Here is a 27,462-nt window from a genome sequence, read left to right on the forward strand (position 1 = left end):
GAATACATACATTTTTCGTGGGAAAGAAAAAGAAAATAAATGGAATAACGAGTAAATAGCTGTTTGTTAAACTATATTTATATAATTTAAACTTACATTAAAAACCAATAAAAAAAGTATAACAAACATTTAAAATAAGATGTAAAGATTAATTGTTAATTTTAATACATGCTGTATGAAATTGGGTATAATAAATCTTTTTGAAACCAGCTCAATTTTATTTAAAAGATCAATCTGAAAATTGTTCGTTATTTTTCAAATCCGATCTTGTTCAAAAGTCTGGCAACCGCGCTCTTCTCTACATTTGACATGTAGACACTCTTGACACTCTTATTTTTGGTATATTAATTAAATGTTTTTAGTATTACTTGTCACCACACTACGGTATATTTTAATGGTTGAGACGCGGTCACACTGGTTTGGAGCAAAACTGCCCGAAATAAAATAGGATTTTAAGCGTTTAATTTATCCAATCGAGTTGGTTTAGTGCGCCGGTACGAAATGGCCGCCATAGTACTAACCCGTAATCTCCAGCTGGCCAGTGAGTAGCGTCGCCTGCGGGCAAAAACATCCGGTCAAACAAATTATGTAATATGAGTTCTGCCACCAATGTTGTGGCTTATTTTTGGTTCATTTTCGGTTAAATTCCCGATACTCAGAGCACCATGGCAATGGCGTGGTGGGAGTTCTATGCCTGCGTGGATATTCCGCCGCCGCTGCTCCGCCGGAAGATGGTCCGCGTCCGCTGAGGACCACGAATCCGGCTGCCATGAAGCGCGGAACTGGAGGACGAAGCAGTTTCAATGGGATTGTGGCCACGGTTTTCGGAGCCACTGGATTCGTGGGTCGCTATGTGTGCAATAAGCTGGGCAAATCCGGCACCCAGATGATCCTGCCCTACCGCGGTGACGATTCCGATGTCATCCGCCTGAAGGTCACCGGCGATCTCGGCCAGGTGCTGTTCCACTTCTACAACCTGGAAGATCCCGCCTCCATTCGCGAAGCCGTCAAGCACTCGAACGTGGTCATCAATCTGGTGGGCAGGGACTTTGAGACCAAGAACTTCAAGTACAAGGATGTCCATGTCAACGGAGCCGAAAGGATCGCCAGGTGAATATTATATACTTTATCAAACATACTTATAATAAGTCTAATGCTACCGCAAGAACCTAAATGTTTTGGTATTGTTCTTGAAAAACAGGCCTGTTTACAACATTTACCTAAAGCATTCGCATTTGAATAGTATTTAAATAACTAAATGTTCTTAAATGTTTTAACAAGCCCTGACTCCCAGAAATTAATAAATCAATTACATATCGAATAAGCATTTATATAAAATACAAACTCACTGATCTGCTTTAAAATCTAGTTAGATAAACTTATATACATATATACAAGTAAACAAATATGTATGCCGACAAAATTAATATTTGTTCACTCAGAAATAAAAAGTGCCCCTGGCACAAAACTATTTAATTATTAACTTAGCTAAACTACTTAATTATTAATCTAATATTAATCGAATGTTTTTTGTATTTTAGGATTTCCCGCGAGGCTGGAGTTGAGCGCTTCATCCACCTGTCCTCCCTGAACGTGGAGGCCAATCCGCAGGATCTGTTCGTCAAGGGCGGCAGTGAGTGGCTGAAGAGCAAGTACGAGGGTGAGCTGCGGGTGCGCGACGCCTTCCCCAACGCGACGATCATCCGTCCGGCGGATATCTACGGGTCCGAGGATCGCTTCTTGCGCTACTACGCCCACATCTGGCGTCGTCAGTTCCGCTCGATGCCGCTGTGGCACAAGGGCGAGAAGACTGTGAAGCAGCCCGTTTACGTTTCGGACGTGGCCCAGGCCATCATCAATGCCGCCAAGGATCCGGACTCCGCCGGTCGCATCTACCAGGCCGTTGGGTAAGTCAATCTCTCCAACAAGAAGCTTACTATGTAACATTTCCATTAAATTACATGTTTACTGCTTAATTGGTAAAACTCTTTTTTGAAATCAACAAGCAAATATAATTAAAATTTGATTGCCTTGTTTATAACCAGTGTTGGGAAAGGTACTAGTTTTTTGGTACAAGGTATTTGAGAAAATAAGTACCTAGGTAATGTAAAAGGTACACAATTTGAGAAGTATCTAGGTAATAAAAAAGGTACAACTAGGCTAAAATAAAAACATTTTTAATAATTTTTTTAATATTCACGAAGTTGTAGATAAAGGTTGATATATATTATTAAGTCTGGTTTTAAAAAAAAGGAAAAAAGAACATATTTTATCTTGCATATACGGTTTAATTACCTTTTTTTAAGATGTACTCAAATTATTTTATTGGCATATTGGCGAAAATTAAAATTAAATTAAGTTAAGTGATATCAAGCCTTTTTGAAAACCAAACAAAATATATTTCAGTACCTAAATATCTAACATAGCCAGTTTCTTTTTTTTTTTAAATCAACATCTTTATCTAGGTAAGGAATTCTCACATACTTTTAGCTAGGTAAGGTATAAGGTAACATTAATTCTAACCTAAGTACGTACCTTGGTACAATCTAGGTACACCCCAACCCTGATTATAACTTATTATAATTCAGTAATTGTCTTAGTTTAATCACGATTTCTTTATTATTTAAGAGCATAAAGAGATCTGTTTTATTTTAGTTTAAATTGCATACTTTAAGTATCCAATTCTTTATCAGAACTACAAAATGTATCAAAACTACATAATTTGTGAGATCCTCCAAATAATTGCTGTTAACCTTTTCAGACCCAAACGCTACCAGCTGAGCGAGCTGGTCGACTGGTTCCACCGCCTGATGCGCAAGGACCAGAAGCGCTGGGGCTACATGCGCTACGACATGCGCTGGGACCCCACCTTCCTGCTGAAGGCCAGGCTGAACAGCTGGATCTGCCCCGGCGCCCCGATCGGCGGTCTGCATCCTGCTCGCATCGAGCGCGAGGCTGTCACCGATAAGGTGCTGACTGGAGTGCCCACGCTGGAGGATCTGGGCATCAACCTGACCACCATGGAGCAGCAGGTGCCGTGGGAACTGCGTCCCTATCGCGCGGCCCTCTACTACGACGCCGAGTTGGGCGAATTCGAGACGCCATCGCCGCCCAAGTGCATCGAGGCACGCGACGAACTGCGTCTGTTTGCCTAAGCGGGATATGGCTGTTGTCTGTGTTGATTGGAAATTTTTAGTTGGATTTGTTAAGGCGATGCGTCAATAAAGAGAAGTCGACAAATTAAGAGTGATTTTCTTAGGAAATGATTGATAATATTTGTGCAAAAGGTCACAATGTGCTATGAAAAATGCTATTGCGAAAATTTAATGGACAAACATGCGAGTGATTAAGATGTATAAATCAATTTAGTTTCTGTTTGTCCAGATGAGCCTACGAAAATCCTTTTACAATAATATACAATACTAAAACTAGTCAATCTACAATATACTTTTCATATAAGTAAACAAAGGTTATTGACTTCTGTTGATTATTGAAAATGTATTTATTTAAATTTCTTGGCGCAGGAGCTTCTAACTCGCTGGAAATTAGATGCTATCTTCAGGATAAACTCGTTTTTGTCGAGTCCTGTATAATCTTTGCAGACTCCTGATTATCTCTGTTCGGCTTCTGACTTTGCTGAACCTTTGAAACATTTTGAATCCATGCCAAAGCATAGTTTTTGGGTATACCTCTTGACAAAGCATGCTTCAGTTCTTTTCTTTGCTTGCTCTTTAACCTTACAAAGGTGGTCGCAGTTCGACGATGAGGGTTATTATATGATATTACTTCAGGTTTTTTCGGAGTTGTTTCGCTCTCTTTTTGGTTATTAATGGTATAAGGAACATCTCTTTCCAAAACTTCGTTCTGAGTTGATTCCTTCGGTGTTGATTCACATTTGTTAATAAATGATTTCGAATTCATTTTGCATTAAACTCTTTAATTAAATAAACAACAACATAATAAATAGCATATGGGTACGTACATAACTTACCACTTGGTAGCCAAAAATTAAAACAAACGATAGATATTCAGTGGTCTTAAGAGATATTAATATTTGTTTACCAAGAAATAACTATAAAATATACAAAAGGGCTTTCAAAATGTGACTAAACGTTTCATGTGACTAATGCACTAAATAATATTACTAATTCAATTAATCGTGTGACTAATTCTCTAAATTAAATAATAAGATGTTTAAAATCTTCCATATATAACAAATTTCAAAAGACTACATTATTAAGGTCTATACAATGTATTTCATAAAATTGTTTCAAGAAATAGGCTTATTAAAATGAGAAAATCGTGTAGATTAAATTTACTTCAAAATTTTCCAAATTAGTTAAAATCAAAAGTAGAGATTTACTTATTTCTTCCAGTTCATTGTTACTAGCGATCATCCGGAAAAGTAGTTAATATATTTTTAACATAATTTTCATGTTAAGGCTTAAACATAATTTTTTTATTGCGTATTGGTTAGCTTAAATTTTGTACGATTTCTTAGAGTCTTAAAAAATTATATCTTTTTAAACCAATATATTTTAAATGAGCTGGTATCTGATTTTAGTAGGAACTAGGGGAACTAGGTTGGCAGCTCAGGCAATAATTTAATATTTTTCAGTATTTATTTCCCATGTGGCAACGCACCGGCGGCAAAACCAAAACAAATGACATTCCCTCAGCAGTCTGGTAACGTCCCGAGTAGTCGGCAAGCTTCGCCTTTTTGCTCTCCGTTTTTTCTTCCTTTGCGACCAGGAGCTTTTTTGCAGCCCAGCAGTTTTCCTCGAAACTTACGCCCGTGCAGATTAATGGCCGGAAAATCATAGTACGGAAAATTCGATTTCTCAACTTCTGTGTGTGTGTGTGTGTAAAGATTTTTAACTTTTCAGCTTGGTTAAACAAAAAAAAGAAAATACAAGCGCGCGCCCGCCTCTCTTTTCGCGTTTTTATACGTGTGTGCGTGAGAGTGAGTGAGAGAATTATGGCATAAGTGCATAAAAATTATGATAGCAGAATTCCCACGGTCGCCGACGAATGTGCATAGTGAAAAGCGGAAAAGCAGGAAAATTGCCGAGGGGTTAAATTTGCAGAAGGAAAGCCGCAAAGGCGTGAAATCGATCAGAGCGAATTCGACGTTGTCCTCGGAAATTAAGGCGAATTTTAGTTGGCGGAGCCAAGAGAGTGCTAAGGCGGGCATCAGCTGTGACGTCGGCAGCGACAGCGACGTCGGCAGAGAGAGAAAGCTTGGCCAAAAGAAAAGGTCAAACAAGCAACATCATCATCAGGGACGAGAAACAAAAGGACAAGAAGAGAAAAAAGAAGACGGGGAGAAAAAACAACAACAACGAGAGCAAAATAAGCTCAGTCAAAAAGAGAGGATAAAGAAGAAACAAAGGGCAAATAAGAAAAAGAAGAAGCATTGCACACTAAGGGCAAATAAGAAGAAGCACCATCAGCATCCCCTCATACACAGCAAAAAAACAAGCCGTGTCTTATTTTTAGATTATTTACGCCTGTGTACCGCCATCGAAATTGTCGCCGTCTCCTCAGCCGGCTGTGGTGACGTCCGAGCAGGCTGCAATCACGCTAACAGTAATAAATACGCCGCTAATTACGGCAATTCGCGACATTTCGAGCATAAAACCGAAATTTATGCTCTATATCGTCACCTGGAGATCGGTGGCCCGCTCGAACAAGTGCAACAGCAACAGCAGCTGAAAGTCGGCCAAATCCAGATCCGGCTGCGCTTTGAGATGCTCTTCGCCGAGCCACCGCCCCCTCCGCCCATCCAGGGCCACGCCCCCACCGCCCACGGCCATGCCCACGAGCCGGAGGATGTGCAGGATGCACGTGCGCCACCTGTCGGCGAACAGGTGATGCCGTTGTTGCAGGATCAGCAAAATGACGATCTTTTGGCAGGTAAGGACAATTCTTTTGTAATACAAAATTTAGTACACAGATTTCCTACATAATATAATTATTCAAAAAAAGTTTCTTTCACATATTTCATCCTACCGGTGGATACAAAAATACCACCACAAACATATTCTTGAGGTATCCTTATATTTGCAGTCTTAAATATTTATCTGGGCATAATATTATTAATCTTGAAACAAACCCAAGCTCATGACTTTAACATCAAGTTAAAATATGTCTGAATAATATCAATAACAACTTCTTTTAAAATCTTAATTTTTAAAGCTTTTCAGAGAATGGAAAAATATTTTAAAAATTTAACTGAACTGTAATTCACTGCTGCGAATATTTTGTGTTTTATGCTAACAAACTATTTTAATCAACATTATGTCGTCGAAACATAGGGACTAAATTTAAGTGTGGGGTATGCCAAAGTTAAAAGATATTACTAATAAATGGAAAAAGAAAAACTGAAATTGCTGAGCCATATTTTCGAAATTCATCAGCAATAACTTGCAATCAAATGAAATCTTTTTTCGTAAAAGCATCGCATTGCTAAAATAACATAAATAAATCTTCTTACAATGTTGTCCCATCACCGCTTTTCGTTTAAGCAAACGCAACTGTTTATTCATATTCATACTGAGACATTGTGTTTATTTAAGGGCACTGCACGGAAATATGCAAATTATTTGTTTAAGCAGTACAAAAAAATTTGTCAACTTTTAATCATTTTTTGAATTTCACCCAAAGTTGCCGTATTCACAATCAATAACAAATAAGTAAGGGCAGGTTTTAATTAACTTGAAAATATTAGTCAAGTTATTGCTTTTAAATTATATAAAGATATATATATATATAATTTTTTTCTTTAATAGAATAGATTTAAAATTGAATTTATTTTTTTTCTGGTAATTTCTGTGTTTCATTTTCATATTTATTTTGAACGCCAGGAGAGGGCACTGTAATTAGCTTCGATGACTGTTTTTGCTTATTGCCAATATATTATTGAAAATACTTTGAAATTTCACATAAATAAATATCTAATGAAAACGTGTTATTCAAAATATTTGTTGACATTTTAAATTCTCTTTAATTGGTTTTATTTGTGTTTTAGATCTCTTTTAAAAGCGAATTTCGACAAAACTATAGTTCTCTTAAATATACAGAACTATGTTATACTGTAGATACTAATGAATCAGAACCAATTTTTTTTTTTTTTGTTTTGTAATTAATACATTTTGTTAAAGCGGAATTAAGGCTTTACTGGAAAACTGCTCGGAATCACGTCGAATATCCTCTTGGGCTACCTTGTGAGTCTAGTGGGTGCCAAGTGGTCGATCCGACTTGGCCTATTTTGCCAGCTATCGCAGCTGCTATTGTTCGCATTCGGAATCCAACATTGGATGCTCTGGCTGGGCAGCATAGTGACCGCCTTGGGTACCATTATCCATCCCGCAACAATTTCAGTGGCGTAAATCTGGGCGTTGTCCTTGGCATTATCGCTGGGATAGAGTGTTTGAGCGAGGGATTGGGTCCTGCCACGTTTGGAGTAATGTTCTACCTTTTTCAGGATGAGCCAAAGAATACTCAAACAGTTAAATCACCAATTCCAGATTTGACATTTCTCAACTTTTGAAATATAACATTTGTGGTTAAAAACCTTTGCTTGAGCACGACTTTCTTGTTTTGGCATTTCGACAAAAAGTATGCATCACCAATTTGGTAGGGAAAGGGTCATTGTAAAATGTTTGTGAGAAAAAACAATAATATATGTACTAAATAAAACAATACATTTAAAAAAAAACTTAAAACAATCAAATAACTTAAGCAAAAGGGTTTGAGATCAAAGCAAAGCAAAAGCTGCAAGGTTATAAAAACTTCGGCTGGCCAAACAAAACAAAACAAACAAACAATTTTTTCTTTGTTTTAAACTTAAAGTTATAAGATTCTGTATTCCTTTAATATTACAAGAAGTGTTAAACCTATCATTAGGTCAATCTTTCGACATTTCCCAAATAAGTTTTCCGACAAATATATAGGCAAAGTTTTTTCGTTTACTTTAACAAAAAACATCAGATACCCCTCTAAAATGTGTTAGCCACGCTAAAAGACCGTATAAAAATAATTTCAGTAAAACTTTACCTACTTTCTCAAAGTGCAAGATTTAGTGCTCTTTCAGTTGTATTCTCGCCATACAGATATGGCCAAGTTGGGTCTGAAAAAACTACTCGTAACTCTTGCCTCTATTTCGGGGATTGGAAAGCCGTGTGTTGCTCATGTTTTGGTCGTGATTTTCTTGGAGTATTTCGCCTGGGGTCTGCTGACAATGCCCATGATAGCCACTTTGAAGGAAACCTTCCCAGATCACACATTCCTGATGAACGGTTTGGTGATGGGTGTTAAGGGAATACTCTCGTTTTTATCAGCCCCTCTGATCGGAGCACTATCGGATATCTATGGTCGGAAGTTGCTGCTGCTGATGACAGTGACCTTCACTTGCCTGCCGATCCCCATGATGACGATCGATAATTGGTGGTTCTTTGCGATCAGCGCAATAAGTGGAATTCTGGGAGTAAGCTTCTCGGTTGTGTTTGCCTATGTGGCGGATGTTACGACCAAGGAAGAGCGGACCAAATCTTATGGATTAGTATCGGCCACGTTTGCCGCCAGTTTGGTAATTGCCCCGGCCATGGGAAATCTCATCATGGAACTTTATGGCATTAATACGGTTGTATTGATAGCCACACTTGTCTCCACTTCGAATGTGATCTTTGTGCTGCTGGCAGTTCCCGAAAGTTTGCCGCGAAAAGTAAGATCGTCTGGACTGAGTTGGAAGCAAGCGGATCCCTTTTTGGCCCTACTTAGAGTGTGTTCAGATCCCAATATTCTGCTGCTGTGCATTGTGGTCTTCACGTTTCTACTCCCTGAAGCTGGTGAATATTCTAGTGTACCGGCCTACCTTAAATTGTCGATGGGATTTGGTTTCGTGGAACTGTCTATGCTGGTGGCTTTCATGGCCATTTTGAGCATATCGGCTAACGTATCATTGGGATCTATTGTAAAAATTATAGGTGCCAAGAAATCCATATTGTTGGGCCTATTTTTGGAGCTGCTGCAACTTATTCTGTATGCCGTCGGAGATGAAAAGTGGCAAATGTGGCTGGCTGGAAATGTGGCCGCATTGAGTTCCATTACTTTTCCGGCCGTGAGCGCCTACGTATCTCTATATTCGGATGGTGAAAGTCAGGGAGCAGTGCAAGGGATGATCACGGGTATGTCAGGATTGTGTAATGGACTCGGACCCGCTGTATTTGGTATCGTATTCTACTTATCCGACATGGACTTGAATGAAGATCGGCTTCTGAACAGGAGTGTAAATGAAGATCGAACTGCTGCGGGTCCGTTTATGTTTGGAGCCATATCTGTGTTTATCGGCATTCTTCTAGCCTCATATATACCAGATGAAAAGACCGCTAGGGGCAGTAAGGAGGAATTTTCTGCCTTAAAGTACATCATTGAAATGGACGAGGAGGTGCCAACATCTTAGATTTATTTTTACGTTTATTATTTTTAAACAGCAATTAAAAAACTTTGTATGTTATACTGAAGTGTATATGGCAGTAAAAATTAAGGTTTTCTTTAAATGCTCTGTCCGTACATATTTTAATATACATAAAAAATTCTTATGTAATTATTTTATTTAATGGGTTAAGGTATAGACGCTATGTCGTCCGTTGTCGTCATTTAATCAGCTACTTTTCCGCAGCCTCTCAGTCGACGACCGCGTCTGTTTATTTTGGTTTTTGTTTTTATTTTTCTTGGCATTTTCCTACTATTTATTTATAAAATTTGATTTTGCTCTTCTATTTTGAAGCACACAATTCACAACAGTTTGTTGACTCTTACGTAAGAGTCTGTGGTTTTGTTTGTTTTGCTCATCAACATAGTCCAATCAGTAGCAAACAAAATTTGCCAAAAAGATAATTTATGCACAACAATTGCAGAATCCCAAAAATAGATCAAGCTCCCCTGAAGTCCCATGTTGCCCAATCACTTGGCAAACGAATATTCCTGTTTGGCTGACGTATGATATTCTCTTTTATTTTTTTTTGGTTTTGCAGCAGCGCTGAAAACTTTCCATTTGAACAAGCGAGTCCCAATAAATATGTACGTAAAGCCCAACGAAAGAGAGCCATAAAAATCAGAATATAGTGTGATTATACCGAAACACGTGCAGGCAAAAACCTATTCTCTCACTCTCTCGGTAAACTAAAATATTGGGAGACTGTTTCTCAATGGGAAAACACTTTTTAACTGATATGCAGGGCCGGATTAGGTGCCAAAAAGGCTTTCAATTAGGAGGTGTTAAAATGATTTCACGTTATAGTACCGTATAATTAAAAAATATTACAAAATAATATATAAAGGATTATGTATGTATTTAAATTGCATCCAAATAAATCACCTATTAAACCTCTTTTCAAATACATTTGATCAAATTGTACTTGTTCACATTCGTTTCTAAAATATTACTAACTGTCTAACGTAATCAAATTTTGATTTATCTTTAGCTATTGTAAAACGTTTTTTTTAAGTTAGCAATCATATGTTATATTCCAAGTTTAACGTTTTAAACATTCTTTGTGATCTATAATGTTCCCAAATGCATATTGTTTCCTAAATATTTAAATTACATTTGTAAACAAAATGTTGAATAATAAAATAGTTTAAAATAAAGTCTTTTCCAGGGTTTCATTTGTAGCACCCCTTTAAAAAAATCCGCCCCTGTCACAAACTTTTATCTCACTATATGTTGCCAGGCTCAACGGTTTTGTTGTTTTGGTTTTGTATCTCGTTTTTGCTGACTGTCAAATAAATGGGTTTTTTTTTTTTTTTAGTTTTTTTCAGCTTTTGTCAGCTGCGTCTGGGTGTTCGCCATTGGCCTTCAATTTAGGTTCTTTGCTGAGACCAGAGGTCCGCTAGTGTTATCACGCAGGCATAAAAATTTTTAAAGCATATGTACATATGTATGTTCCGACGAATCCACCAAACATACCGACATGCGTATGTACAAAAAAAAAAAGCGAAACTATTCCGTGAATCAGGAGCGAATTGCTGAGAACGCTTTTTATGAGACTTTGTTGCTACACAGGGAGAAATATTGCGGTGGTATGGGGTCGAAATCGATAAGCCTTGCCTTGATAAGATGTCTCCGGCCTGCTCTCTCTTTCGCTATTTCACTTTTCAACTAATGCGATGCGAATTTCTATGGGTTTTAATTAGCGTACCGAATGGCTGATGAAAGGGGAGAGCAAAGAAAATCGTTAGTTGCTCAAGCCTAGAATCCATTTACTGACTAATCCTACAACTGTTACTGTACCAAAATCCATCTCTCGAACGGAAAATTATGTCATTGAACTGGCATCAGGCGTCTCTTATCAATTATCTTGGAGCCAATCAAGAATTTAGCGCGTTACCAGGCCGAGAAATGGGTAATAATTTTCCCGCTGACCGATAACTCTTTGACCTTTAGCTGTAGACGATTTTGAGTTGAAAAATGCCCTCGAATCTGTTGCAAATTGTATTTCCTCCTGCCACTGAACTTTACCAATGTCAGACGAAATTATGCAAAAAATATATTTGGGTCTGGTTTTGCTTATGCTAAAAGAGAAGCAAGCAATTGTGAGAATAGCGTTTCTCAAATTTAGATACCCTTTATAAAAGCTGGCTGGAATATAATTTTTACAAAAAGCTAATAAACTGGATAAAAAAATTAAAATTTTTTCGAAATCTGTATTAAATATTTAAAAATTGCATTAGATTTTTTTAGATTTGCACTTTAAATTTGTTCTTACGGTAAAAATTAAATTTCAAAGTAGCACAAAATGTATAAGTTTTTTCTATTTAAAAAATATAACTTCTTGATATATTTTAATTCCAAGAATCATAAAATAAAATCTTTAAAATATTAAAGAAGTACTAAACTGAGACAGCATATTTTTATGTACATTTTTAAATGGTTTCGAATCAAAAGAGCAGGGTTCATGTTTTTTTCCTTCATGGAATCGAATAATAAATTCTATCGATAGGGTATCCAGGGTGCTCCACCACCCCCCAAAGCCGACTCCCATGTGATAGAGCGATAGCGCGAACACGTGAGAGAGTGAGAGAAGTGTGAGACAAAGCATAGAACGCGATTAGTGGGGGCCCCTCTTTCTTCGCTTTCGTACTCCTCTTTCGGCCGGCTTTTTCGGAATCTCCCATGCATACAAGGGCCACATTTGGAAAGCCCACGTCGTGGAGATCGGATCGCACTAATTCGCCAGCTTAAAAACCTGTAAATTCAAAGACATTTCTGTTTCTCACATTTAAAACTAACGTCTTAATATATATTTCCGCTCGTTACAGGCACCACCAGCAACGTTGAGCTAATGGAGGCCATGAAGAAACTGGACGCAGATCTGGTGGCTCTTTTTGCCACCGCTGCTTCCGCCGAGCCGCTTAAGCAGAAACACCAGCAGGTCCTGTGGCCGGAATCCGAATCGGAGCAAATTGCCCAGGAGTCGGAGGACGAGCTGGTGATCACGCCGGAGATATTCCGTAGCTGCAACGCTTTGCAACTCCACTTGGAGGCACTGACCTTGCAGCCGGAGGGCACACAGCGCATGGAACTGGTTCAGAACGAAGTGCGACCCATTTTCACCGTGGAGTGCCAGCTGTCCGGGGATTTGATACGGAAGGTGCCGCGCTACCCCATGTTCCACATCATGCAGTTCGAGTCGGAGAAGTTCCAGAGCCTGACGCAGTGCACCCGGTTCGGGCAGACGGCTCAGCGGCAAGTGGATATGGAGGATAAGAGCCTGGAGGACGAGGACCAGAGCGCTGGCCATGTGGACATCACGGTTTGGTGGCGTGAGCCGGGCACCTGCCTCAACGAAATGCTCGGCATGGGGCGTCTGGAGCTCCGGGAGCTCTACAAGGCATCACTGCTCGAGCAGTGCAAGTGCGTGGCCATCAAGCGTCGCGATGTCCATCTGGGCAGCGTGTATGTGAAGGTCAGTCTGCTGCAGAATTTAAATGGAAATCCGGAGCAGCAGCAGAAGCAGCAGGGTCAAAAGAACGAAAGTGGAAACAAGGCCGCAGGTGAATATATATGACTAATGTCGTGTGGTTGCCAATCGCAAGAACCAATGATTCTTGGGCCCCCAAATCGAATACAACTGATACAAGCTGAACCACACGACTACAATCACAATTTCCACCACGACCAACAACAAAATCAATACCAAAACCAAAACCACACGAGCCGCCCACAACCACGCCCACGCATCCTGCACTTACTCTATATATTATTGATTGCCGTTATCCAAGTGCTGCCCATCATTCTGTCAATAAATACTTTTTATTTTCAAAAAAGAAAGCAAAACAAAACAAAAAACAATCAACAAAATCAAAAACAAAAAAAATCTGTTTTGTGTTTTATGTTTTTTATCCCCAGCTATATATTTTAGAACATGTATTTTGTTTCCAACAGCTTTGTTTATGATCATGAGGCACAGTGGGTTGATGAAGTTTTTGTAACTCTTCATTGGATAGTATTATCATTAGAAGTTTAAGAATGGACCTTTCTGTAAAATTAGGAATATACAAAATTTTTAGGTCATGCAAATGCATAAAAAAGGTTTATAACTAGAATTTTGAAGTATAAAAAGGTTTTAGCTATCAAAACTTTAAAATAATGTTATTTTTTTGTTTTAATATTTATTTCATGTTTTCAATACTTTAAAAATTTGAGGGCTTTTCTAAATAAGAAAATTTGTTTACGTGTCATATGACTTTTTGATATGAAGAGTTTTCTGTCGATAAAATATTCCACTTTAATTTGACATTATTTAAATTTGTGCCATTTCCAATTTCCCATTAGTCAAATGATTTTAAATTAAAATATATTTTCCTGAGGCTCTTATAATTTATTTCACACTTGCCCACTGTGTCCACCGCTTATGATGCTCAAAATGCGTCAATTATCGTCCCGATTTGAGATCTAAATGGTCTATTTTTAGCCCACTCGATTGAAGTAATCGGCCAAGTTGTCATTTGTCCGCTTGTTGAGCACGTGCTATAACCGATTCGACCCGGTTTCACCCGCTTGCTGAGTACATTTTACGTTCCGCTTGATTCGGTTTTTTGAATCCGATCGTCTGTCGTCAAGGCGATGAGTCCCCGGATCAAAGATCGCAGCTGATTCCTCGATTTCGTTTTTAATAGCTTGTTCGATTCACATCGTGAGGGTTCAAGGTCTACTTAAGAACTTTGAACTGTGATTAATACAGCCTTGCATGCCGCAGCCTATCTACCGTTGACTAAATCACTAATCCTCTCTTGCGTTCTTAAATATTTTTCAGTTAATTGCAACTCAAAGGCCGTCTTAACGCCTCCCCAGCCGCCGGCCCCGCCACCCCCTCCACCCCAAGCCAACAACAACAACAGGGCCATATTGGACTGTGTCAATTTCATGGCGGAGACCAACAAAGTCCGTCTCCTCCGGGGCTATCTGAATGCCGGGGAGCTGCGTCAATTGACGGCGGAGAACAAATCGGCCTGCCAGGAACTATCGCTTCAGCCCTTCTGGCAATCGCAGCCCCTCGTGGTGAAGATCGGCGATGGAGGATCATTCGAGCTGCAGGAGCAGTTCGCCATTATCAACGACGAGCGCTTCCTGCAGAGCGTCGAGCGGCAGCAACTGCTTCTGGAACTGCGTCCTCTGGGCGGAGTCGTCCGGCTGCCGCTGCACCAGTTCTTCATCGCCTACAGAGATGCCAGCATCACCAATCACCTGTGCAAGGGAAAGGTGCGAATGGGTTTTATGAAATTGGGGGTGCAAGACTGTCATAAATCACTAAAAAAAAGTTTGAACCTACATTTTATAACCTAACTATTGTTTATAAAATTGAGCTGTACTGCAAACATATGTAAACTAAGTTGCAACTGAATAGAACAAATTAAGGGTATTATAAATATGCATGTACATTTGGACGATCCAAATGTATAAGGTGCTACTTTAACCCGCTTTTACAATGCTCTTTACCTTATTAAGATCGTTTTCGAAAAAAATGTGTTTTTCTGCGCTGTGGATTCAATGAATATCACTAATACGACCTGTTGTCGTGGATAAAAAAATTTGCTTGAGACCATAGGGTAACGTCTTAAACTTAAAATAAAATTGTTTGATTTTTTTTTATACATTTATTGTAAATCTACCACATGAAACAGTGAGAGTAAATTTTTTTTGGAGCACTCTAATGTTTTCCAAATTTACTTGGTTAAAAGTAAATTATTTTTATTAAAAAATGTTCTTGTTCTACTTGTATTATCAATTCTCAAAAAATTATTTATTAAATTATTTAAAAACACTACTTATAGTCAACAGAATAATATTTCCAACTAAAATATATTATTGCACTGAAATTTTTTCCGATTAAGTTTTGCACAATTTGCTATTTTCATTAATTCAAGTTCAATGTCGAAAATCCGTTTGATAACAAAACTTATATAAACTAGCAGACTGATTTTTTCTGGTTTTTCAAATTAAAATAATAATACGACTGATTATTTCTGTTGAACATGAAAAAACAGCTTGGGTTTGGTTCGTATTGGTTCAAACTGACTTTGTATTCCCTTACAATTTCTTAGGTCCAGCACTAAAGTTTGCTTTATAACTTTCAGCTACCGGTTATTTCCATCGATGGTTGGGCACCCATTGTCAGTGCTGAAACCCAATCGCCTGTGGGGGAGCTCAAGGTGCTCCTGGCCATCGGCAGTGAGTCCCAGATTGCCCAACTAAAGCAGCAGCGTGGCTTCGACCAGGACAACAATCAAGTGCCGGCTCCAAATAGCACCACAGATTTACTGGACATGCTGCAAAATGCCATAACAACTCCTGCACCAAGTAGCTCAACGCCTGTAATGCCGCCCCCTCCAGCTCCTCCGGCGCCCGGCAACTTCAGCTTCCAACTGCGCATCGTTGGCGCTGCTGGTTTGCCCCTTAATCCCGGCTATGGCAAATCGAAGAAGCAGGGCAAACGACAGTCGGCCGCCAAGCGGTTCCCGCCCAATGAACCGCCAAACACCTACGTGACCTTCCAGGCCGTCAACTGCAACAGTCAGACGTACAAGTCGCACGAGGGTTTGGTCCATGCCACGCCCATTGTGGCGAGGTCGACGAAGCCCCAGTGGCTCAGCAAGTTCCGGGTGGAAGTGAGTCGCGATTATCGCAGTAATGTAAGCAGAAATGAATGGCGATTCCTAACTCAAATATCATGAAAAATACTCATTCATGTTTTCTTGCAGCCCCAGAAGCTCTTCATCTTGAAGCTTTGGAAGAAGGCCATTGTTAGCCCAAACGGCAGCACTGAGCCGTCTCCCCATGAGGATGCCATCATAGGCTTCGCAGCCCTCAATCTCAACCAGAAGCAACCGGGCGGAGGTTTTCCCAGCGGATGGCACAACATAGTGGACTTTAATGGCCGCGTGACGGGGGGCATAGAGGCACATGTGGAGGCTATACCGCCCAGTGTGGATACCGTGATCGATCAGTTCGAAAAGTCCATGGAACTGGGTCATTTGCAGTTGGGTCAGGCCATCAAGCGAAAGTACACAGAGCTGGAGGAGATCTCGCAGAGATTGCGATCTCGTTTGGTGGATGTGACGGGGGAAACGCTAAAGTTTCCAGAGTTCGATGTGGACAAAGCATTGGACAGTTGGCAGCAGGACGGAGATGATGATGATTTGGCGGAGGATTTCGAACGGGCTCTGCGCACTCCCACGCCCCCCGGCTCACCCGTGCCCTCCACCAGCAGCGCCGCACAAAATCCCCGAAAAGCAAACGGCCAGGAATAGCCCAGGGCCAAGAGTCAGTTAAACATGTTTTTTCCTCTCTCCGCATCTCGATGTCGTCTCTGATATTGGCTCAAAACAGTAGCTAAGTTAACCAACCACCTAGTGTTAGACTAGACTCTACATATATATAATACACGGATCTTGATCTAATATGCTAATATGCTGTACTTAAATTGGCATCCCAGTTTTGCCTCGATTCACCGTCTTATGGCTGTCTATATAGCATAAAATCAAAGCAAACAACGATCACCCAGCGATCGTTCCCATTGAGTTACAAATTGTCGATTGAATATTGTTTTAAGTCACGAGAGGATTTTCCCCTGCAACCACATGGAATATGTATTAGTTTCGGAACTGTGTTAATCACCTAAGTATTTAGACACTATTACTTAATACAAATTTAAATAAAAATTGCTAAAGCAAAATTAATTACTTGGTTGTTGTTTAAATATTTAAAACAGAGAACTGTGTTGCCTAAACCCAAAGCAAAAAAAGTTTTATGTTACGAATTCGACATTTTTTAAATGTGATAAACTCATTGATTAACAGTTTTAAAGCCATTTATTTGCAACAATTAAAATATTATCTGCATTTCGAAGATCTGTCTATGTTTCTCCCTACTATTTTGATAAATTGTGTTTACATTGCTTTCGCTTGTGAATTGATAACCATTTAGTTTAACTGTTCAACAAATTCGATTAGCACAATCTGATGAAATTCGGTTGCTGACTCACATACTGCAAACTGAAATAATAAATATTTATGGCAAAATGCATAGACTTGTTGACAAACAAAATCTATTTGGCTTCTTATATAGTATAGAAAATTGTTTTGATTGTGAAAACATTTTGAGATTTGTAAAAGTAAAAAAGGCTTATAAACACACAAATTGAATTCGTGGACAAGACATTTCAGCCCTCTATTGCAAAGGAGATTATGCATTTGCTTATCCCTGCTTGCAAGGATTACGAATAGAATAAATCCCTTATTTAACTAGAAATGAAATAATTCTTCCTTCGTCGTCCTTCCCCGTAATCCAGGTAAATCCACCATTGAAAAACGTTTGAAATTTTCTTTTAAATAGATATTGAAAAATATTTTAATATAAAAAATCGTTACAACTATTCTGTGTGTTGTTTTTTTTTTTTTTGTGGGAGCTAACCCCTCCCTCACATATCAATATATATACTTATGTGTGTTTACCATACATGGGTTTGTTTCTAATTTATCGTTTTTATATATGCTAAGAAAACCAAAACTTTTGACGATTGTTCAACAAAAAGTACGATTTGGATATACAAATATGATTCAACTACAATATGCCCTACAATATTGATGTTCTATATGAAGTTTTATGATGAAATTGAAATTCTTAGAATGATTGATAGTTTGTCGTACACTTGTATTGGATAAAATGTACGAGTGGGTGCTAAGACATACACGGCTAAAGAAAAGAATATAGAGCAACAGTCTCTATAAATGCTTTTCCGTATCATTAGATTTGCTGTCTTGATATATCATGTTAAATATATAAAATTATATAAAATATGTATTCATAAACTGTTCAACCCTCGCCCAACGGCCGTTTTTAGTTTGCTGGCTTACAAATTACATTGTTATAGGTATGTACTGAATGAGAACGTGTCGAAAATATGGACTTCCGATAAAAAATACAATGAGTTGGAATACGGTTGGATGTATATATGTGTATACTTCGACTTCTTATATGGAACGCTTCGTGTTCTGTTTTCGATTGATGTGCATATTGATAGATTGAAAACGTTTTTATATATTTTCTGTTTCTGTTTCTCTTTCTCTTTTTGTTTATGGCATCTTTCAGTCAATGACCACGCGGGTAAGGAGTATGCCACGCTTGCTCAACCACAATCTGTAAGTAGAACGCAATTAATCAATTATAAATCTCCGAGAGATTGCAGAAAACACTTACCCAAAGCCGGCTCCAAGCAGCAAGGACAGGACGTTGGTCACCAGCAGCGAGTAGAGAATTTCGCGGGAGAACAACGAGTTGGAGCCCAGACGCTTCAAGCGGATGGAGTAGCCTGTGTTAGTCTTCTTTTTCTCGTCCTCATCGCCGGCATCGCCACTGACAGCTTCAAATTTCCAGCTTCTGTAAAAAAATTATATATTTTAAATATTTCAAGTATTTTATGATCATTCAAAAACGCTCGAAAAATTATTCATATTGTTTTATCAACTTGGTACACTTTTAAAAACTTTTTTCATTTATCACTAAGAAACATTTATTTTTAAAATTGAAAAACTCAAATTTATTCGATATTCAATTATTTCGTCCGAATATTTGTTCATTTGGTTCATAGCAAAAGCATTACATAATAAAATGACAAACATATCTTTAATAAATTATCTTGAGACTGATTTTTACGCAAAATTGTGATAAATTTAATGAATGCAATTAGTTTCTTTAAACTTTTCCTCGTTCATTTTTTTAAAGTATGAACTGTGAATGCGCGACGAAGGTTACTGTACACATGATTGCAAAAATATGAATCAGAGATCGAGAAATAGTCGCTAAATAACTATATCGATGTCTTACTTGGGTGGTTGCTCCTCGGCGTTGCGATTCCAGTTCTTCAACCAATCTCCGTTGTCTGCATTCTGTTTATCTCCACCCTAGAAGAAATAAAAAACAAAGAAAGGCATTGTTAACAAGATCACCTCGGTTCTGCACCGATTCTCATCACTTACCTTGGTCCAGTAGTTGATGTAGACGTTTCTGAGCTCATCATCTGGACAGAGCTCCGACTGGGGACTGTTCGGTGGACTTTTGGGGCTATCACGGGGCGTATCACGACGGGAGCTGGCCAAGGAAACGACACGGCTCGACTGGTTGGATTCGCGCTGAGCCTCACGCAGAAGTCTCAGATACTCCTCGCCATTGTTAAATGGCAACGGAGTGATTCTGTCGGGGCTCTTGATGCCAGCCATCGCAGCTGTTGTGCTCAGTTCAATCCAAGATTCTGAAAAAGTCAAGGCAAACGAACTGGGTTAGCAAAAGATAGCAGCAAATAGTAACACAAATAGATCATTTCTTTCAGGCCGAACCAAATGGCTGAAAGCTAAAACCAAATGGTGTGAAATTGAATATTTAGTCGGTTGCGTTTGGTGCTATGTACATACATATGTTGTATGCATGTGTGTCGCAACCTTTTGATCGGTGTTGAATAAACATAAGGAACCAAAATACATTAAACCGTTCTATTTTAAACTCAAATCACTTATATGCAGTTGAGTTTTAAAATAAAGTCTTAACAACAAAAGAGACTTGACTTAAATAAAAGTCATTATTCACATTTCACAAACGATAACCTATTAGGCTATTGATCTATCTAATATGTATTTTTAAAATGATAAGTAAACAAAAGCAAACATTTTAAACACAAAGGGTATATTTAGAAGGTTCACTGTTTATTTTCGGGTTGTATATATTTGAGATTTTTATAGGGGTCCTTAAGATTGATATTTGTTAAATTAAGTTAATTTATTGTTTTTGTCTGAATATAAATTACTTGATGTCTGCTCTACCTGTCTAAAATCCATAAAACTGTTATTTAATATACTGGTATGCGTCCATTTAACGTAATTACTTGTCTATAATTACACTTGTTGACTTAAATATGTTTTTTTCTTGTTTACTCAGGTAGACAACTAAAGTTTTAAAGCCACTATACTGTGGCAGTGCCTCTAAAAGTCTGCCAACGTCACCGCCTTCTGCGTTTGTTTTTGTTTGCCTAAACGTAACAACAACTTAACCACACGTTCAGTTCGGTTCGTTAGCCCATGTATTATGTGTTTGTGTATATCTGTTCGAGTGCTCGTGCCCCATTGATAAGGCTAAAAACCCCACAATTCGTATAATTTCCGTTTCTTTTCGACGCATTGTATATGTATATAGAAGCACACATGTTTTGTTTATAGTCTGCAGTCGATGATTATCAACGCCACGGAGAAAATTTCATTTTCATAACAAAACGAAAAACTCGCGATGCAATATGGGTACGAGAAGCGTGCAAGTTACATGACAGCGATGCTCGACTCGTTGATAAGGAATACAGTCCAACTTCCCTATCTAAAAACCAAATCTAATAACAAACAATAAATAAAATTCAGTAGGTACAGTATAGATACTTTTTGATCGGAGTTCGTAGAATTTTTAAAATGGTATATCCATTTTCTTTTACATTTATTGAACTTTCAGTTGATACTAACATTTTTGTTTTAATTGTTTATATTAAATTGCCATAACTTTAAATGATTTGTTTAATTTAATTTAAAAAAACGAAACGTTTGGGAATGTCACAAAAATGTTCAAAGAACAGCTGAAATGTCCAAAGAAATTGTAAAGTAAATATCTGAATCACAAAACTAAGAAAACGATGGATTCGAAAACTAATAAAACATTTAGTTTTAAAACCTTTAAATCAATTTTAAATTTTGTTTTTTTTTTAGGTTTGGAGGGCACAATGCCAAAACTGTTGTATTTATTAAAATGGAGTTTAATTTTGGAAGTGAGTCACGGTTCGAGAAACCTATACAGTTATTACTGTAACAGCAACTAATTTAGACAATTTCACAGTGCGAATAAATTACAGAATAGTTCACATCACTCACGTGGCAGACCAATCATGCTGACAATCGAATACTAAATGTGATGTCTAGACGAAAAGGATGATGCATTTATGATAGATGTCGCGAAAATAGAAAATGGTAAATAGAAAAACCCGCGAGGACAGGTAAACGGAGAAATTGCACAGGTAAACAAACATTTTGACCGTTATCGGGAATCCGGGTTACAGGTACGTAAATGTGCAGCGAAAATGGAAACAAAAACAAAGGAAAAAGCGTATCGAAGGGTGGCAAAAACAAAAACTTGGCTTTCTGACTCACGGCACGTAGGCCGCTCTCTCCCTCTCTCTTGCTTTTGGACCAACCCCCTCTCTCCGTCAACCACGAACTTTCTCTCTCTTTCTACCACCCACCTTTTCTTTCTTCTTACCCAATCCCCCTCTCTTTCTACCCCTCTTCCGCCGGGCTTTGTTGTGTGCATCTTGATGCGCAGCTGTCCAAAAGACCCTGAGTTGAGCCCATTGAACCGCCTTTATTATTGGATGGATGACTCCACGGGTATCATAATACAATTTCTTACGTAGTATATAGCCCCCATGCACAAAGAAAAAATAATGCCTAAATTGGTCATCCGTTTCGCACATGTTTTGAGGTCAAAAAACACCTTTGCCGGGTTTATTTTTAACTCACTTATAAAAAATGAAATTTTCTGTACTTAAAAACAACAAATTATCATATGTTAAGGGACTAACCTAGATTTTTACTATCACAAAGGGATGTGTTCTAAAACATATGGTACGATTTTGGTTCAATCTGATAAGATTAAAACCGCCTATTTTTGTGGCTGCAAATTGATAAAAACAAATAAAGGTTGAACCGGCAATGTTTTTGTGGATGACTTCGCAGAAACATACATATGTATGTAGTATAATTTTTTAAGAAGTCAACAACCTCGTGGGCAAACAAAAATATTTAGATACATATTTAAAAATGGTCATCTATTAAGATTATACTTTTGACATTTTGGGTGACATTTTAATCATTCTTGAAGAATGTCCTATACTTTCACAATTGCAATGTAATTTAAATATAGCTATTGTGATTTAATGAATTTTGTTTTACCATTTCACAATGTTTCTAAATATATAATATATTAATAATTTTAATCTAATTTTGTCCACTTTTTTAAAAAGAAATTACAGTAAAATAATAACTAAAATTTACCGGGTTTCATTGGAAATATAGAATTTAAACAAAAATTTCAGTGCAAAAAATATTATCAAATAAATTTACCTAAGTGAGTTTGCCTATTTAATACTGCAAATAGCAATTTCTGTTTTAAGTTTTGATTCAGAGTTTAACCTATTTTTCGGCCGAGTGTAAACGTGGATGTTGATAAAGTGGGCAGCCGAAATACATTTGCGGCTAATGCCAAGGCGCAATTTCTGGAAACGACCGATAGGGAAATGCCCTCCCACAAAATATATTTATTTACGAATTATATTAGCAAACCAGACGGAAGGAGGGGGCAAAGGAGAGCGCAAAAAAGCTGACTGACGTCAAGCAGGCCAAGTGCAATGTAAAGACATGAATGAAAGAGAAGGAGGGAGGAGAAAGGGAGAAAGAGTGCGTGGGCAGCTTCTTTGTTTTCATTCGGAGTTTTAGCGTATTCTTTGTTGTCTCTCTCCGCTGAGCAAGAACAAGTGCAAAGTAAACAAAACAAAACAAAAACAAAATCAAAAAGCAGACAAAGTAAAGCCTTGAAATGGAATATGGGATGCGGATACCAGAAAACTACAAATCACTCCATATATACATACATACACGTACAACAACAATGCGGCATAACGGGTTACCGTGTTATTGTTATGATTGCAAATAACTTACCACCCAGCAAATCTTCGCTTGATTTTGGTGTCGTAGACATTTTGTTAATATATCGTCAGTATGTGTGTGTGTGTGTGTTCAACACGTCAACACCAAGATAACTTGGTTTTATTGCTATTAACTCGCTTTTAAGTTAAACTATGTTTTCTTCTTAATTCGCCCGAGTTATTTTGGCCCTTTTGTGTCTGTGTGTGTGTGTATTCGCTTTTTCTGCTTATGTATGCGTAGCAAAATGCGTTTTACTTTTCGTTTGGCGCTGTTTTCCCACCGCTGCACTCTACTTCGCTTTATTTTATTGTTTCGAACTATAGCTATTTGCCACAGCTCCGAAATATTGCAACTTTGTTTTATGCTTCCACTGAAGCGACTGGCTAGTACTAAAATTAAACACGGTTCGTTTCTACGCACAAGCTTAATGCGTAGTTTAAATCTTTTGTTGCTGTTGCTAACAGAGTGACCGTGGCTTGGCAGTCGAAATATACCATCAATACATACCAAAATTATATACTAGCAACTCATGCTGAACTTTGTTAACGTCTTTTTGAACTTGGCAGTTATAAAATATATGTTTTTATTTTTTTAAGTAAACATATTGTGCTAATTATCCGACTATGCTCTGTAATTATTTGTATAACATAAAAATAAGATAAGCATATTTCCATCAAAATTGGGCTATATATATTTGTAATAATCTATTCTATTCTATTTTACATTACATTTCTTTTAAAGTTATTAAAAAAATGGTAATTTTATTTATTTCTGAAAACGTCAAACATTTACCGTGCGTAAAAAATTATAATCAATTTTCTAATATGTAGTCACTGTTCAGTTAGTGCAAGTTAAAAATGTTTTGTTATAGAAATATTAAAACCAACCATAAACTCGAGTTAAGCAAGCGAAAAAGCCGGTCACGAATACCGATTAAAAATATTCGAATTTTATAAATAATTATTTATAAATACCAACTTAATTATATAATTTTTTCCCAATTAAATTGACATGTGTTTTTCAACTATTCAAAGACTTCCTATTTATTCTCATCTCGTTTTCAAAAATAAATCGAACGTTTCCAAATCACTTTTGGCCACATTTCGCACGAAATAAAAGTTGTTTCCTTCAACGATTGTCTTGGGTGAAATATACAGATCTTTCTGAGGATCGTACTGAGCTCGACCCAGTAATTTGAGGAACTCATGACGTTCACGCAGTCTAAACTCCCGCGATGCCAGCAGCTCCGGGTGCTGGACAATCTGGGCATGGGAAAGGCCCATATCCTGGTGTATATAGCTGAATCGCTCGATAAGATCATCGGGAGCTGTAGAGGGTAAACAAATTGATAGAATCTTATAATCAAATTAAGGATTAAATACACCTACGAGTCATCATTAATCGGGGTTTGCGAACCAACAGGGCACTTAGCTCCTTGGCATTGAATCCCATTTCCTCCTTGAGGGTAAAAGCGGACTTCCGCAGGTGCTCCATGTTGTAGGTAATGACATTAGGTTCCCTGGTGGCCAGCAGGCGAAGATCATGGCCACTCAATCGGAACTCCTTTTGGAAGTAACCCAATCGACGATCGACTCGCTTAGTCGAAAACATCAGCCAATAAGGATTGTGAGTGAGGATCCTTTGCCTCGCCTCATCGGAGAACCTTTTGCTTTTCAGGTACTCCACACGGGTCTGCAGATCATCCAGATCTTCCTTAAACAGCAGAGGGTTCTTGGTAAACATCCGGCCAAATTCATCGGGTGAAATTCCCTGATCCACCAGGAAGGTTATGTAGGGCTTCACATTCTTCTCGAAATCCAGCCGGAGTACAAACTCCCCTAATCCCTTCCGTCTTTCTATGCTGTGCAGATCCACTCCCAAGCTAATGAACTGTTGCAGGGTGTTGGAGTTATTCACATATGCCGCCAAATTAAAGGAGGGCACATGGGCCTCCCGTTTCCCAAAGTCCAGAGCCACTTCTTTGGAGGAGCTTTCCCGGGTAGCCGCCTCCGTTTCCTTGTCATTCTGTTTAGTGGTTACATCCGCTGACCTGAACACTTCCACCTCGCTTTGGTTGGTGCGTTGTCCTCGCAAATTCCGTAACTGCAGCGTGAGTGCAGAGTATTTGGCCGCATTTTGTGAATTTTTCAGAATCTTACGTATAGCTGAGCAAAACATGCTGGCGGCGTTGCCAGACTATTCAAGTGTGCCCAGCTGTTTAAAATGTAGCTACATTTGGGGTATTAGCTAGAATTAGCTAGATTTATGTAAATATTTTAAAATTGTTTTTTAATTTTTTTATTAAACTAATTATTTTCTGTACATAAACATTTAAGTAATACTTCTTTGTACAACTTTTAAATAGAACATTACATTAAATGTAAAATATTAAATAAAACAAAAATTATTCTGTGAAATTCCAATAAATTTAACAAAATCGTATTCGATAAAAATAAATTATTAAATGTTGAAGATTTCAAAGTTTTAGATATTTTTTTTGGTTTGTATTAAATATTTATAGCGAGTTTTTTGGTATATTTTTCTGAGCCTGACGGTATATTTTAACGGTTTAGGCCACGGTCACGCTAGATCCGATCTTGGATTTACTATATGTAAAAAAATTCTGGAGCATAAAAACAGAAGAAATCTTTGTTTATTAATCTCTAGAGGAGAATCAAGAATCTTAGGTCAGCGACCTGTTGAACATACATAGTTAAATCCTATAATCATGGACAAATTACGCCGTGTTCTGAGTGGAGATGAGCCCACTCCGGAAGAGGAGAGCAGTATCATTACACAGGTGAAGTTTCTAATGGGATAATAGCACTGAATATTTATAAATATTCCGGATTCGCGGAATTTCTTCTGTTTTTGGAGCCCCCTGGAAAACGCCCCCATGATCACATGGCGATTAAAGCTGTGTGACTCAACGCTTATCAGTACATTTAGTAAATTGCAATTAATTATTTTCGCAGATTAACGACATGTCCACTTTGAGTTGGTCCACCCGGATCAAGGGATTTTGCATCTGCTTTGTCTTGGGCATTTTACTATCCCTACTTGGTTCGGTTGCACTATTTTTGCACAAGGGAATTGTGGTCTTTGCGGTCTTCTACACGCTTGGAAATATCATCTCAATGGCCAGGTAAGAGCGTTATTGGTTTTTATTAAATATTCACACAGGGCCACTAATGAGTTTCACTTGTCGGGTTTCAGTACTTGTTTCCTAATGGGACCCTTCAAGCAAATCAAGAAAATGTTTGCGGAAACACGGCTGATTGCCACTATCGTAGTGCTCGTGATGATGGTCCTGACGTTCATAGCAGCCATTGTGGTAAAACATGCTAATTCTTTTAATTACTTGTTTGGTTTAAGAGTTCGCATAATTGGTTTAGTTTCAATTTAAGAAAATGCACGGAATTTGAATGGAATTTAAAGTAGTCAGTAGTAGTAGTTATTTTAAACATTTTATACATAAAAAAAAATAATTATATATATATCTCTGAGCTAAATTTTTTTTCCTTAAGTAATGCTCAACAACGAACTAAGAGATTAAAACAATTTATCAAAATAGTAAAAAACTATATTTCATACAAACAAATATTTTAATTTAAATTTAATAGCTCCACCAAGTCCAAATCTTTTTTTTAAGCATTCCAAATTTACAACTAATCTACTCATTTCCTCCACACGTTTTAATGCCGACATCCATCATAAAATTAAATTTTTATTTGAAATTGAAAAAATTATGCGACATTTGATTAATTGAAATTTTAAGTTATTTTATTTTGATTGTCTTTGTTTTTCGTTTTTAGTGGAAAAAGGCCGGACTCACGCTTATATTCATTATCATACAATCTCTGGCCATGACCTGGTACTCGCTGTCGTACATCCCCTATGCCCGGGACGCAGTTAAAAAGACCGTGTCCGCATTCTTGGAGGTCTAAAAAAGATTGCGTCTCTGTACATAACTCGAGAAAAGCTAGATTGGTTTGTAATTTAAGCTAAGACAATCAAATCGTTTGTATTAATCTAGCATTAGAACATGGAAATTCCTTTGTATTTGATTATTAACAAGTATTCTTTTGGTTTGTCTTTTTAATAAATATATATATATATCTTTTATACATATATATATATTTACATTTTATGTATTTAATTTAATCA

The 27,462-nt window shown here is 37.8% G+C and overlaps 6 protein-coding genes and 1 long non-coding RNA gene across 10 annotated transcripts; 4 read left to right on the forward strand and 3 right to left on the reverse strand.

The window, feature by feature from the left end:
• The first annotated feature begins 390 nt into the window (after positions 1–390).
• On the forward strand, positions 391–3,240 carry LOC108142815 (NADH dehydrogenase [ubiquinone] 1 alpha subcomplex subunit 9, mitochondrial). The gene is made up of 4 exons (XM_017266877.2): positions 391–541; positions 660–1,110; positions 1,542–1,907; positions 2,762–3,240. Exons 1-4 carry the CDS (start codon positions 502–504, stop codon positions 3,153–3,155), a joined length of 1,251 nt encoding a protein of 416 aa, XP_017122366.1. The 5' UTR covers positions 391–501; the 3' UTR covers positions 3,156–3,240.
• Positions 3,241–3,478: 238 nt separating this feature from the next.
• On the reverse strand, positions 3,479–4,100 carry LOC108142816. The gene is made up of 2 exons (XR_001774311.1): positions 3,992–4,100; positions 3,479–3,934 (listed from the first exon to the last, which is right to left on the reverse strand). It is a non-coding gene; the product is annotated as an uncharacterized LOC108142816 (long non-coding RNA).
• Positions 4,101–4,682: 582 nt separating this feature from the next.
• LOC108142597 lies at positions 4,683–17,244 on the forward strand. 3 transcript variants are annotated; one of them, XM_017266566.2, is made up of 5 exons: positions 4,684–5,916; positions 12,325–13,059; positions 14,322–14,767; positions 15,643–16,197; positions 16,267–17,244. In XM_017266566.2, the coding sequence occupies exons 1-5, from the start codon at positions 5,001–5,003 to the stop codon at positions 16,813–16,815; spliced, it is 3,201 nt and encodes a 1,066-aa protein (XP_017122055.2). In that variant the 5' UTR covers positions 4,684–5,000; the 3' UTR covers positions 16,816–17,244. The 3 variants fall into 3 exon arrangements, with proteins under 3 accessions (XP_017122056.1, XP_017122055.2, XP_017122054.1); XM_017266565.1 differs by lacking the exon at positions 4,684–5,916 and adding an exon at positions 12,070–12,253; XM_017266567.1 differs by lacking the exon at positions 12,325–13,059 and having other exon boundaries at positions 4,683–4,822.
• Positions 7,791–9,607, forward strand: LOC108142598 (hippocampus abundant transcript-like protein 1). The gene has a single exon (XM_017266569.2). The coding sequence runs from the start codon at positions 8,117–8,119 to the stop codon at positions 9,461–9,463; it is 1,347 nt and encodes a 448-aa protein (XP_017122058.1). The 5' UTR covers positions 7,791–8,116; the 3' UTR covers positions 9,464–9,607.
• A 1,257-nt stretch (positions 17,245–18,501) lies between the features above and the next one.
• Positions 18,502–23,714, reverse strand: LOC108142770 (BCL2/adenovirus E1B 19 kDa protein-interacting protein 3). 2 transcript variants are annotated; one of them, XM_041708127.1, is made up of 5 exons: positions 23,551–23,714; positions 19,543–19,814; positions 19,391–19,467; positions 18,764–18,943; positions 18,502–18,703 (listed from the first exon to the last, which is right to left on the reverse strand). In XM_041708127.1, the coding sequence occupies exons 2-5, from the start codon at positions 19,780–19,782 to the stop codon at positions 18,652–18,654; spliced, it is 549 nt and encodes a 182-aa protein (XP_041564061.1). In that variant the 5' UTR covers positions 19,783–19,814; positions 23,551–23,714; the 3' UTR covers positions 18,502–18,651. The 2 variants fall into 2 exon arrangements, with proteins under 2 accessions (XP_041564061.1, XP_017122299.1); XM_017266810.2 differs by having other exon boundaries at positions 23,308–23,712.
• Positions 23,715–24,311: 597 nt separating this feature from the next.
• LOC108142238 (transcription termination factor 3, mitochondrial) lies at positions 24,312–25,511 on the reverse strand. Its single transcript, XM_017265957.2, has 2 exons — positions 24,684–25,511; positions 24,312–24,622 (listed from the first exon to the last, which is right to left on the reverse strand). Exons 1-2 carry the CDS (start codon positions 25,471–25,473, stop codon positions 24,345–24,347), a joined length of 1,068 nt encoding a protein of 355 aa, XP_017121446.1. The 5' UTR covers positions 25,474–25,511; the 3' UTR covers positions 24,312–24,344.
• Positions 25,512–25,871: 360 nt separating this feature from the next.
• On the forward strand, positions 25,872–27,426 carry LOC108142760 (vesicle transport protein SFT2A). Its single transcript, XM_017266795.2, has 4 exons — positions 25,872–26,095; positions 26,271–26,440; positions 26,512–26,629; positions 27,111–27,426. The coding sequence occupies exons 1-4, from the start codon at positions 26,024–26,026 to the stop codon at positions 27,240–27,242; spliced, it is 492 nt and encodes a 163-aa protein (XP_017122284.1). The 5' UTR covers positions 25,872–26,023; the 3' UTR covers positions 27,243–27,426.
• Positions 27,427–27,462: the final 36 nt, after the last annotated feature.

This window comes from Drosophila elegans, unplaced genomic scaffold (genome assembly GCF_018152505.1).
Source record: "Drosophila elegans isolate 14027-0461.03 unplaced genomic scaffold, ASM1815250v1 contig_208, whole genome shotgun sequence".
NCBI classification, from domain to species: Eukaryota; Metazoa; Arthropoda; class Insecta; order Diptera; family Drosophilidae; genus Drosophila; species Drosophila elegans.